This window comes from Electrona antarctica (assembly GCF_951216825.1).
Source record: "Electrona antarctica genome assembly, chromosome: 2".
NCBI classification, from domain to species: Eukaryota; Metazoa; Chordata; class Actinopteri; order Myctophiformes; family Myctophidae; genus Electrona; species Electrona antarctica.
In genome coordinates this window covers 56,745,425-56,758,896 of record NC_136807.1, presented here as the reverse complement: position 1 = coordinate 56,758,896, position 13,472 = coordinate 56,745,425, and the positions used below count along the sequence as shown (strand labels likewise).

At 43.7% G+C, this 13,472-nt stretch overlaps 1 protein-coding gene across 6 annotated transcripts in view; it reads right to left on the bottom strand.

The window, feature by feature from the left end:
• Window positions 1-13,472, bottom strand: part of tasorb (transcription activation suppressor b) — a 94,906-nt gene that overhangs the window by 24,300 nt on the left and 57,134 nt on the right. For 5 of the 6 annotated variants that reach the window (XM_079519300.1, XM_079519301.1, XM_079519305.1 and 2 more), the window contains exons 22-26: window positions 13,046-13,382; window positions 10,854-11,144; window positions 8,980-9,162; window positions 5,539-5,661; window positions 838-997 (exon numbers count right to left, since the gene is read on the bottom strand). In XM_079519300.1, the coding sequence (XP_079375426.1) occupies window positions 838-997; window positions 5,539-5,661; window positions 8,980-9,162; window positions 10,854-11,144; window positions 13,046-13,382 (1,094 nt within the window). The remainder of the gene's footprint in view (window positions 1-837; window positions 998-5,538; window positions 5,662-8,979; window positions 9,163-10,853; window positions 11,145-13,045; window positions 13,383-13,472) is intronic. The other variant, XM_079519302.1, reaches the window with a different exon arrangement.

Here is a 13,472-nt window from a genome sequence, read left to right as displayed (position 1 = left end):
TGGTCTAATGACTGTCGGACCAATGATAGTGTCGGAACTAAAGCCTGTACGCAGATGTGGAGGGTTTGATTGATTGAATAATGTATTATTAGAGATAAATGTAAACGGCAACAGCGTACACTGCCGTACAGTCAAACACCGTAACAAACAAAACAATCCGCAAAAGCAGAAAGGCGCAAACAGGCTCAATGGTACGAAGGCGAATGAAGAGGCCGAAACGTGTCCGCTGTCCTTCAAGAGGTATTAACCCATTTTGACCTGAGATCAGATTCTAAAAATGTCTGTTTGAAAATTTGACCGTTTTCTGAAAAAAAGCTGTTTCCATGTCAGTCGTTCTTCGATTTTACAAAAAATAGCAGACCTACAAGCTCGTAGCGCGCCACTCGGTGGCGCGCTATGAGCTTGTAGATCTGCTATTTTTCAATAGCTAAAGCATAACATAATGCTAACACCAAAATGGGTTTAATAAACCATGTGAAAAAAAGGGCACGTATCGTGTGCTGGCTCGTGTCTTCATTCCCAGCTCAGTGGCCTTGTGGTTAGAGTGTCCGCCCTGAAACTGGGAGGTCGGGGGTTCGATCCCCGGCCGGGTCAAACCAAAGACTGTAAAAATGGGACCCAGTGCTCTCCCTGGCTTGGCACTCAGCATCAATGGGTTGGATTGAGGGGGGGGTCAAATCGACCAATCAAATGATTCACGAGCGTGGCACGGCTGCTCCTTGGCTCACCGCTCCAAGAGATGGCTCAAATGCGGAGAACAAATGTCACTGCGGTAACGTGTGTGTGTTGTGTGTGACAAATCGTACGACTTTTGACTTTGACTATCGGGGGACTCACCCTGTGAGATGAGGTCCGGGTTGAGCACGAACTCGTCAGACACGATGAATCCTCCCGACACAAACAGCTCGTTGTACGTGTGGTTCTTCACGTCGTCCAGAGAGTCCACGCCGGCGAAACTCACCGACGACAGCTTCTTCAGAGACACCAGGGCTGGGATCTGACAGAAGAACAACAAGCATTATTATTATTATTATTATTATTATTATAAAACCCTTCAGAGACACCAGGGCTGGGATCTGACAGAAGAACACCAAGCATTATTATTATAAAACCCTTCAGAGACACCAGGGCTGGGATCTGACAGAAGAACACCAAACATTATTATTATTATTATTATTATAAAACCCTTTAGAGACACCAGGGCTGGGATCTGACAGAAGAACAACAAGCATTATTATTATTATTATTATTATAAAACCCTTCAGAGACACCAGGGCTGGGATCTGACAGAAGAACAACAAGCATTATTATTATAAAACCCTTCAGAGACACCAGGGCTGGGATCTGACAGAAGAACACCAAGCATTATTATTATTATTATAAAACCCTTCAGAGACACCAGGGCTGGGATCTGACAGAAGAACACCAAGCATTATTATTATTATTATAAAACCCTTTAGAGACACCAGGGCTGGGATCTGACAGAAGAACAACAAGCATTATTATTATTATTATTATTATAAAACCCTTCAGAGACACCAGGGCTGGGATCTGACAGAACAACAAACATTATTATTATTATTATAAAACCCTTTAGAGACACCAGGGCTGGGATCTGACAGAACAACAAACATTATTATTATTATTATTATTATAAAACCCTTCAGAGACACCAGGGCTGGGATCTGACAGAACAACAACAAGCATTATTATTATAAAACCCTTCAGAGACACCAGGGCTGGGATCTGACAGAAGAACAACAAGCATTATTATTATAAAACCCTTCAGAGACACCAGGGCTGGGATCTGACAGAAGAACACCAAACATTATTATTATTATTATAAAACCCTTTAGAGACACCAGGGCTGGGATCTGACAGAAGAACAACAAACATTATTATTATTATTATTATAAAACCCTTTAGAGACACCAGGGCTGGGATCTGACAGAAGAACAACAAGCATTATTATTATTATTATTATTATAAAACCCTTCAGAGACACCAGGGCTGGGATCTGACAGAACAACAAACATTATTATTATTATTATAAAACCCTTTAGAGACACCAGGGCTGGGATCTGACAGAACAACAAACATTATTATTATTATTATTATTATTATAAAACCCTTCAGAGACACCAGGGCTGGGATCTGACAGAACAACAAACATTATTATTATTATTATTATAAAACCCTTCAGAGACACCAGGGCTGGGATCTGACAGAAGAACACCAAGCATTATTATTATTATTATTATAAAACCCTTCAGAGACACCAGGGCTGGGATCTGACAGAAGAACAACAAACATTATTATTATAAAACCCTTTAGAGACACCAGGGCTGGGATCTGACAGAAGAACAACAAGCATTATTATTATTATTATAAAACCCTTCAGAGACACCAGGGCTGGGATCTGACAGAAGAACAACAAACATTATTATTATAAAACCCTTTAGAGACGCCAGGGCTGGGATCTGACAGAAGAACAAACATTATTATTATAAAACCCTTCAGAGACACCAGGGCTGGGATCTGACAGAAGAACAAGCATTATTATTATAAAACCCTTTAGAGACACCAGGGCTGGGATCTGACAGAAGAACAACAAACATTATTATTATTATTATTATTATTATAAAACCCTTTAGAGACACCAGGGCTGGGATCTGACAGAAGAACAACAAACATTATTATTATAAAACCCTTCAGAGACACCAGGGCTGGGATCTGACAGAAGAACAACAAGCATTATTATTATTATTATAAAACCCTTTAGAGACACCAGGGCTGGGATCTGACAGAAGAACAACAAGCATTATTATTATTATTATAAAACCCTTTAGAGACACCAGGGCTGGGATCTGACAGAAGAACAACAAACATTATTATTATTATTATAAAACCCTTTAGAGACACCAGGGCTGGGATCTGACAGAAGAACAACAAGCATTATTATTATTATTATAAAACCCTTTAGAGACACCAGGGCTGGGATCTGACAGAAGAACACCAAGCATTATGTCTCAACCAATCAAATTAACCCATTTAGACCAGAGGATGATTCAAATGCCTTTTAAATTCTGACAGTTTTCTGAAAAACACCATCTTTCTATGTCAGTGGGTTCTTTCTATGTCAGTGGGTTGTTCCAGGGACCACCCCCCAGAAGCAAAGATTTTAGTTAAAATGTTCACTCTGTAAGATTTGAGGCACATTTTCACGATTTTTCAAAAATAGCAGACCTACAAGTTCTTAGCGTGGCACTCGGTGCCGCGCTATGAGCTTGTAGATCTGCTATTTTCCAATAGCTAAAGTATAACAATGCTTAAAACACCAAAAGGAGTTCCCGCCCAGAATGGGTTAACCATTACTTTATAGGTCATCAGATAATGGCGTCGTTTGTTTCCGTTCTCTGTAAAGCAACTTCCAGTATCTAGAAAAGCACTCTATAAACTGTATCATTTGTGACCAAATTTGACTGAGGGACTGCCATTGAATTGAATTTTCGTTTTTCATGTCATGTGAAAGCAGGGAATCATGGCTTCAAATTGACATATTGGTTGTTCAGTTTGACCCACCAGTTTTGGAGATGTGGCTTATAGAGTAATTTCTTGCAGAAAACAGCGAGTTGAGAAAACAGCCTTGAAAGGTTCACTTCTGTGTGGTCTCTAACATTACACCTATAGCTACATGTTTAGACCTGAGGACGATTCTATAAATGTCTTCTATATCCTGACAGTTTTCTGAAAAACCAAGGATTCTGGTCGTTCTCAAACATTTTCATGTCAAGGACCCCCAAAAATATATGTAATTGGCCGCCAACCCCCATCTGAAAATGTGTTGTTCCAGGGACCTCACCAGAAGCAAGAAGATTTGAGTTAAAATGTTCACTCTGTAAGATTTGAGGCACATTTTCACGATTTAAAAAAAATAGCAGACCTAAATTGAGCTTGTAGATCTGCTATTTTTCAATAGCTAAAGGGGTGGGCAACTTTGACGATGGAGAGGGCCACTATATTTCCACATTCACTCCAGAGGGGCCACGTTGCATATTACTGTCGTGGCAAAAATAGAGGATCTACTTGTAGATCGGCTATTTTTGCTACATTCAAATTGAAATCCTGAAAAAAATGTGTCAATTTTTTTTTATTGGAATCCTGAAAAATAACCTTTTTTATTTAATTTCAAATGAATTTAGTTATAGTTATGTTAACTTTATGAACTAAATCCAAACACATTGGACATACAAAAGCGGGTCATGTTTGCATGTTTGGAAATCTGAAAGCTGAAATCAATAATATATCAGTATTCTGATATTAACCCGAGGGCCGCATTAAGTGATGGTGGGGGCCACATGTGGCCCCCGGGCCACCAGTTGCCCATGCATGAGCTAAAGTATAACATAATGCTTGAAACATGCTAGATCGGCAATTATTTGCTACAACAGTAATATGCACTGTGGCCCTCTGGAGTGAGTGTGGGAATAATTATATTGGCCCATCGTCAAAGTTGCCAATCCAATCCAATCCAACTTTATTTATAGAGCACATTTAAAAACAACAGAGTTGACCAAAGTGCTTTACAGTTGGGTGCCACCGATATTGTCCCTTATCATTTGACCCATTTAGGCCTGACCTCAATTTTAAAAAATCCTTCTAAATCCTCCAGTTAGGGTTAGAAATAAATATTTTCACGATTTTTCAAAAATAGCAGACCTACAAGCTTGTAGCGCGCCACTCGGTGGCACGCTATGAGCTTGTAGATCTGCTATTTTTCAATAGCTAAATTATAACAATGTTTAAAACACCAAAAGGGGTTCCCGCCCAAAATGCGTTAACTGTCCTTTTGCACAGATCACGCAAACCTCAGCAAAAAGAAAAGGACAATATCGATGGCCTCCAACTGTACTTAACATAACAAAAAACACAAATAAAAGTGCACAAAATCGTCAAAAACATATTATAGAGATACAAATATAAAACAGGGTGGCGAAAAATAAAAACAAACAATAAAACAAAAGATAAAAATAAAATAAAATAAAAATTAACTCACTCTGGGGTAAAAGCTTGGGAATAAAAAAAGTGTTTTAAGACGGGATTTAAAAATAGGGATGGACGGGGACCGTTTTACAAAGAGGGGGAGTTCATTCCACAGTTTAGGGGCAGCTACCCAAAAGGCACGATCTCCCCTGAGTCTCAGTTTTGCCTTTGGGACCTCCAGCAGAAGCTTGTTTTGCTGATCTCAATGATTTTTCTGGGACATACAATTTTAAAAGATCTGAAATATAAGGAGGTGCTAGCCCATTAAGGGATTTAAAAACAAACAATAACATCTTAAACTTGATCCTAAAACATACAGGGCAGTGAAGCTAAAATGGGGGAAATGTGGTCACGCCTTCTTGTGCCTGTCAGAAGGCGTGCAGCAGCGTTTTGCACTAGTTGCAATCTATAAATGCCCACCCCTGATGTAAGGAATCATCTGCTCCCGAGCGGATCATGAATGGCATTGCGTTCCCCAGGACTAATTGTCATTACCTTGTGGACGTGCGCTGCGATGTCCGTGTTCTGGATGATGATGAGCAGCTTGTCCATGCTGCCACTGTTCTCCAGGAAGGCCTGGGGGACGCACTCCCTGTTCCCTAGAGACTGGAGGTACTCCTGAGAGAGAGAGAGAGAGACACCCAGAACCATTGATCATCATCATTTTTCGTGTGTGTGTGTGTGTGTGAACACATTGCTGCGTGTCGCGACTCACAGGGATGGGCCTAGCGAGCTATTTAGGATTTTGATTCCCTCTTAAACCTGGGTTCAAATCTCGGGTGTTTAATCCATTACATTATAGCGCCCATTCGATTTATAAACACGGACCCCTTTTCCGGACGGACCGGTTGTTGTTGAGAATGTGTCTGTAGCAGCTAACAATAGCCACACCACTCTAGAGTCGATCGACAACAACGGGAGGTAAGAATAAATCTATCGCGACTAGCGACTGGACCGCGGAGCGCCGTCTAACACAGGATATTTTTTCATAATTAGACGGGATGATTTAGATCGCAAGTTATGAACGTTTTAAGATTTTCGTTTATCAGCTAAACAGGGGAGGGAGGGAGTTTTTCGATGACGTCTCACTCTTGCGCAACACCGAGGATTGCCCAACAGGCGCTCCTGGGCTATGGAGCCATGCGATCCGTTCTCATATCAATAAACTTCGTCTTTTGGACAATACTTCGTCCTGGGCGTGGGGCGTTACTAATAGAAAGGACAAAGAACTTGTCCTGGGCGATGGGAGTGTTAACACAAGCTCACAACGTGTGGCACTGAGCTTGTTAGATGTTGCCATTTCTGCAAACGTTTCAAAACCGGTTTAGGTTTTCCACTTATAACGACATGCACCAGAACGAGGCTGCCATGTTCAACGCGGTTAGTTAGGTCTCCGTCCTATCAAATAGTTACGCTTAGCGCTCGGTGCCGCGCTATGAACTTGTAGATCTGCTATTTTTCAATAGCGAAAGTATAACATAATGCTTTAAAACACCAAAAGGGGTTCCCGCCCAGAATGGGTTAAACACGCTCTAATACAGAGGAAGTGCAGAGAGTGAAATAATAACACAACGCGCCGTGATCACAGACGATAAAGAAGAACACAGCGCTCCAGCGTGTCCAATGAGGGGCTTTTTAGTACTGTATAGATAATAGAATATTATACTGTACAGTACACATTTTAAAATGTCATACCTTTTTTTTTTTTTTTACATTCATTACACATTCAACCAAATATTACGAGGAGGCTTTTTAAAAGATGTTCAGTAATAGAGCGTCGCAGTCCCGCCCCCTACCCTGGACCAAGGACTGTCTAAAGAGGACGGGACGCGAAGACCGTACGGGCGACGCCATGTTGCTCCATGGTGCTCCATGGAAGGAAAGAAACATGCGCAGTTGAGACCAAGGAAGCTGAACGCGGAAGTGTTGGCTGCATATAGCCCATTGCGCATGTTTCTTTCCTTCCATGGAGCAACATGGCGTCGCCCGTACGACGCCATGTTGTCTTCGCGTCTCGTCCTTCTTAGACAGTCCTTGCCCTGGACCAGGAAATGATTCTCCGTTCATTTTCCTCATAGACATTTCAGAAAGTATTTATTTGAAGACGTTTACGCCGCGGACAAAGCCAACTCGAGTCGTGACAAATCATGACAACAAACACAATTTTTCGGGCCGAACAAATAATTAGAAAGAAGGAAAAAAAACGGCAGGTTACAACACTTTTTTTTGTTGTTTTTCTTCTTTGTAATTATTTGTTTGGTCCAAAATATTGTGTGTGTTGTCATGAGTTGTCACGACTCGAGTTGGCTTTGTCCGCGGCGTAACCGTCTTTAAATAAATACTTTTTGAAATGTCTATGGGAAAAATGCATTGGGATTCATTTCCTGGTCCATGGTAGGGGGCGGGACTGCGACGCTCTATTGGGATCAGGATTAAGGGCCTTGCAAAAGGAAAGCGATAAAACGCGCCTACAGTTCATTTTCAATGAGACCTGCGTTTTTGCTCGGAGAAGTCGCAGTGCGACAACGCAAGCGTATTTACGTGAGCGCAGTCCCGTGAATTTGTTTGCGCGCGTGCTCGTTACGCGCACACGCCCCGCGCGACTCAACCACCAGACCTGGATTCTGTTTAGCTTTTTTTGTTTACGCTTGCATTGTCGCGCCCCCTCTTCAACAGACCTGGAGGAGACCTGCCGTTGATCCAGGCAACAACGCCTGCGTTTGCACGGCCCTTTAACCCAGTCTGGGCGGGAACCCCTTTTGGTGTTAGCATTATGTTATGCTTTAGCTATTGAAAAATAGCAGATCTACAAGCTCGTAGCGCGCCACCGAGTGGCGCGCTACGAGCTTGTAGGTCTGCTATTTTTGAAAAATCAGTCAGAACGACTGACATAGAAACATAGCTTTTTCAGAAAACTGCCAGGATGTAGAAGACATTTTTAGAATCTGATCTCAGGTCAGAATGGGTTAAACATCATATTTGGCGGTGCTCTCCGTACCTGGATCTCGTGGGGAGATGCTCTCAGTACCGGTGTTGTTTACGTCGACTAAAACTATAAGACGAAAAATGTTCGTCGACTACCTTTTTCCACTGACGAAAACTAAAGGGAAACGAATTAAAAACTAAGCTACGGTGACTAAATATACTGACAATTTCGTCAACAAATAAAAAAGCGACACTAAAATGTTAGGAAGGGACTAGTGGACAAGAGATCCAGTACAAGTCATTTTACACTTGGTTGCATGCTGAAAATAGATGGATCTACAAGCTCAGCTTGTAGATCTGCTATTTTCAGCAAGTGTAAAATCAGCCATTACAATATCAAGGCCCGCCAAAATAAATTTTAGTCGACTAAATCAACTGTAGATTTAGTCGACTAAAACTAGACTAACACTAAAACACACATGGGCAACTGGCGGCCCGGGGGCCACATGCAGCCCCCACCTTCACTTAATGTGGCCCTTAGGTAAATATCAGAATGTACTGACATATAACATGACCCGCTTTAATTACTTCAGTCTATCTATATTAGTAGCTTAATGATTAGTATTCAAATGTTAGACTTTTTATGTCCAATGTATTTGTATTTAAGTTCATAAACTTAACATAGGTATAACTACCGGTAAATGCATTTGAAGTTAAATTAAAAAATAGCAAAAAAAATTACTCAGGATTTCAATTCAAATATAGTAAAAAATAGCCGATCTACAAGCTCAAAACGAGAGCTTGTAGATCGGCTATTTTTGCTACAACATTATATGCAATGTGGCCCCTCTGGAGTGAGTGTGGAAATATAGTGGCACTCTCCATCGTCAAAGTTGCCCACCCCTGCACTAAAACATTCCAGTTGACTAAAATGTGACTAAAACTAAATGAAAAACTATTCAAGAGACTGACTAAAAACTAAAAATCTAAATGTTGCTGCATCAGTAGTACCTGGATCTCGGTGCAGATGGACTTGGAGCCGTTGCCCTCCTGCTCAGAGTGGATGTAGAACTTGACCGTGTTCTTGGTGACGTCCTTGAACACCTCCATCAGGCTGCTGAACACCTCCGGCTTCAGCTGGCCAATCAGGCTGTTGGCCAGCAGGGCGGAGCCGCTGGGGGGCAGGGCTGTCTGCTGGGGGAGGGGAGGGGAGGGGAATGGAAAAATATAACATCACTGGATGTCTTTTCAAGCAGTATCACAATTAAGCAATATTACACGAGAGCAATGTCCGTGTTGCTTTCGGAACAGCATCCCAGGCGTGCATTAATGGCGTTAAACCCACCCCCTCAAGTGTAATATTGCAAATATACTCTTAAAACTAAGCAAATCGCTGAAAAAACAAGTTTTTTCCGGGATTCCTTCAAAATAGGAGCTCTGGGGTGCCAGACATGGCTGCTTTTACTCTGACCCCCCTCCCCCCTCATCCCCCCGCGCTAGGACGTGTACACACGTCCTATGTATGCGTCGGTTGGATTCCCTATGACGTTTCCAGACGTCCTATGGATGGGATGTGTTAATGACACATGTAGCCACTACGACCACAAATGTACCAAGAAACTAGCTAGCCTAGCCACCGAGTCTGCTGCGCTCTGGGAGAACAGAGCAGCTGAATTCCTTTGTTTTGATTAGCCGTTCCATGATGCTGGTTTGAAGCACGGCTAGAAGGCCGTTTCAACCAATCGGATTGCTTCCCCGAAACGACCCGTTGTGTAATACACCATATTATCACGATATATCATGTTTTGGAACGGACGCCACGCCCGAGACAACGAGATTAATCTACCTTTGCACAGGTAGCCATGCCCGAGATAGCAAGACTGGATGAATCAGCGTCGCGACACGTTGTGAGCTTGTAGATCGGCTTGTAGATCAGCAAAATACAGTCGACAAAATTTGTGTCGACTAAATCAACTGTAGATTTGGTCGACTAACATCGCATGACACTAAAGGCCTATTCATAGTCTGGATTTTCGGTGGTGAGCTGACCACCGGAGCTGAAATAACGTTGAGCGGTGTTGAGTAAAAACAGAGAGAAGGGCTGGGGCGGTGGCGGTGGTTTGCTCTTCACCGCGGCTCGTGACGTCATGTTGTAGTTCGGTGGTCACCCCACCACCGAAAATCCAGACTATGTATGAACCTTTAGTCGACTAAAACTAGACTAACGCAAAGACATTCCAGATGACTAAAATATGACTAAAACTAAATGAAGTTTCAGTCCAAAGACTGTCTAAACTAAAATATGCTGCCAAAAGCAACACTGGCCTCCGCAGAGCCAGGGGCTTGGGTAGTTTCACTTTCAGCCAAAACAACAAGAGCTCTTCTTCTTCTTCTCTGCTCGTGTTGCACGTTTGCACTCCACTCGCCACCTACCGCCAGTGTTGTTTTCGTCGACTAAAACTAAGGCGAAAAATGTTTGTCGACTACCCTTTTTCACTGACAAAAACTACATAGAAACTAAATAAAAACTAAGCCATGATGACTAAAACTGAGACTAAATACATAGTCCATTTCGTCAACAAATAAAAACTAGACTAAAATGCTAGGAAGTGGACAAGAGATCCAGTACAAGTAATTTTACACTTCGGATCGGAAAATAGCCGATCTACAAGCTCACAACGCGTCACAGCGCGACGCGCTGTGAGCTTGTAGATCCGCTATTTTCAGCAAGTGAAATCGTATGATATTTAGTCAACTAAAAACTAGACTAACACTAAAACATTCCGCGTGACTAAAATGTGACTCAAACTAAAATGAAAACTATTCAGGAGGACTATGACTGAAACTAAACTAAGACATCTGCTGCCAAAACCAACACTGCCTACCGCCTGCTGCTGCTGCTCGGGGGACCCGGGGGTGACACGGGACGGGGAGTACATCTCGGAGGACACGCCGTCCGTCAGGGCGCTCTCCGTTTTGGCCCTGGAGGAGGCGGAGGAGCCGCCGCCGCCGCGGTGGTGGTGGTGGTCTCTGGGCCGCCGGGCGCTTTTCGCCTGCGAGGGTTCCGATTTGGTCTTGGGCGTGGCCGCCGTCGTCGTTGTTGTTGTTGCGACGGGGGGCGGGTTTGGCGATGTGAGGTCGGGGCCCGTCTGCGCGTGGCTAGGTGGGGACGTGACCTAAATGATAATAATAATCATACAACTTTATTTATTATAGCAGCGTTCATGACATGAAATGCATGCTCAAAGTAGGGCATTCACTTCTAGTCATTTTCACTAGTCGACAAGTTTTTTGGAAATAAATATTTGTACATTTAAAAACTGTGTACATTGGTGACTATAACTATAATCTACCTGATCTTGAGTCAACTAGTACCAACAAGGTTGACTAGTGGATTTACTAGTCGACAAATCGACTAGTGACAAGTCGACTAGTTGCTTAATGCCCTAGCTCAAAGCGCTTTTTAAAGCATAAAACTAGGGCTGTGACACAATTACAAATTTAAAGGAACTAGTACAACATGTATTTTATGTATTTTAAAGTGTTTTGTGCCCCGGAAGCAGTAGCCCTCCATTTCCAGGGGCACTTGGACGGGTGATCTTTCAATATAAGCAGTTCGATACTGCCCGCAATCTCGGATTAAAGATGTATTAACCCCATTTAGACCTATGTCAAGGACCCCCAGAATTATCTGTATTTGGCCGCCGACCCTCACCTGAAAATATGTTGTTCCAGTGACGGAAGCAAAGATTTGAGTTAAAAACGTTCGCTGTGAAAGAATATGATATATTCAAAGATTTGCGCCACATTTTAACGATTTTTCAAAAATAGCAGTAGCTATGAGCTACAAGCTCATAGCGCGGCACTCGGTGCCACACTATGAGCTTGTAGATCTGCTATTTTTCAATAGATAAAGTTTAAAATAATGGTTAAAACACCAAAAGGGGTTCCCGTCCTGGATCTGAGCCCCGAAAGACCCTAAAGATCGCGTGCGTGCACGCAGAGATTAATTTACTATGAAATCCTGCGTTTCGCGTCCGTCACACCACCATATATGGTCACGCCTCATGACATCACGCCTCGTGACACGTCACGCCACCAATATATGGCCGTCTCCATATATGACGATCCATATATGAAGATCTGCATATATGGAGCCGGCCAGCAACTCTTGTTTGATCTGACCTCATCAACCCCTGTACGCTCACTACACGCTCCATATATGGCCAGCACAGAATTAATTCCATATGTTGATCTGACCGCCCCATGCCAAAGCGCCAGCGCTCGCCCAGCAGTCTGCCATCATCACCCAGGCCGGATGCGTGCGTGCACGCGACCTCGCCAATTAGAGCGAGGTCGCTTCTCGCCCTCAGGGCGTCTTACTGGTAATGGTGTATAAATCAACGAAAACAATGGTTCCCAAAGTGGGGTCCGGGGTCCCCCAGGGGTCCTTGAGGGAGTTCCAGGGGGTCCCCAGCTAAATGATAGTTTGAAACCAAAATGGACCCTTATATGGGTCTATAACTCAGAGTGTACAAATGTTCCATTTGTACACTCAAGAGTTACATTAACATTCATTTTACAATATAAATTGGGGGTCCCAGAGATAGAAATGCCATTCAATGGGGGTCCGTAGCCTAATGCATGTCAAACTGGGGGGGTCCTTGAAATTAAACGGGTTGAGAATCACTGCTAGAGCCGTACAAATCTTCTCTTACGGGATATGTCCCTGGCATATGTTTTTAACCCATTTTGGGCGGGAACACCTTTTGGTGTTTTTACTAAGCATTATGTTATACTTTAGCTATTGAAAAATAGCAGATCTACAAGCTCGTAGCGCGCCACCGAGTGGCGCGCTACGAGCTTGTAGGTCTGCTATTTTTGAAAAATCGTAAAAATGCGGCACAAATCTTTGAATAGAGCGAACGTTTTTTTTATTTCGACGTCAGGCCTAAATGGGTTAAATGGGGGTCCGTGGGGCTAATTGGTGTCAATTTGGGGGGTCCTTGACATGAAAAAGTTCGGGAACCACTGAACTAAAAATCAAGTGTGAAGAAACAGGGTCTGGGAGCCATACCTTCGGATCAGCAGCGACAGGCGTAGGAGGAGGAGGAGGCGTGGGAGGCGGCGGGGGGAGCAGCGGCCCCATCCTCTCGGCCAGCGCCCGGAGGTGCGCGCCCACCAGGCCGGCCGCCGGCGTCACGTAGGGCGCCACGAAGCCCGAGAAGGCGCGGTTGGGCAGCCAGGCGTGGCGCTGCGGCGGCAGCCGCTGGGGCAGCTGGGAGGTGTAGTAGACGCGCTGCGTGTGCATGAGGCTGCGGATGTCCGACGTCAGGCTGTACACCTCCTGGTTGAGGATGGTGTCCAGGCTGATGGAGGGCCTCTGCGGGGGCTCCTCCACCATGCTGTGGACCCTGTGGGGGGGGTGGGGATTACTCACAATGTGTTTTTTATGACATTTTTTATAGCGCTTTTCCAAGTACTCAGCAGTCAGCAGTGCGCTT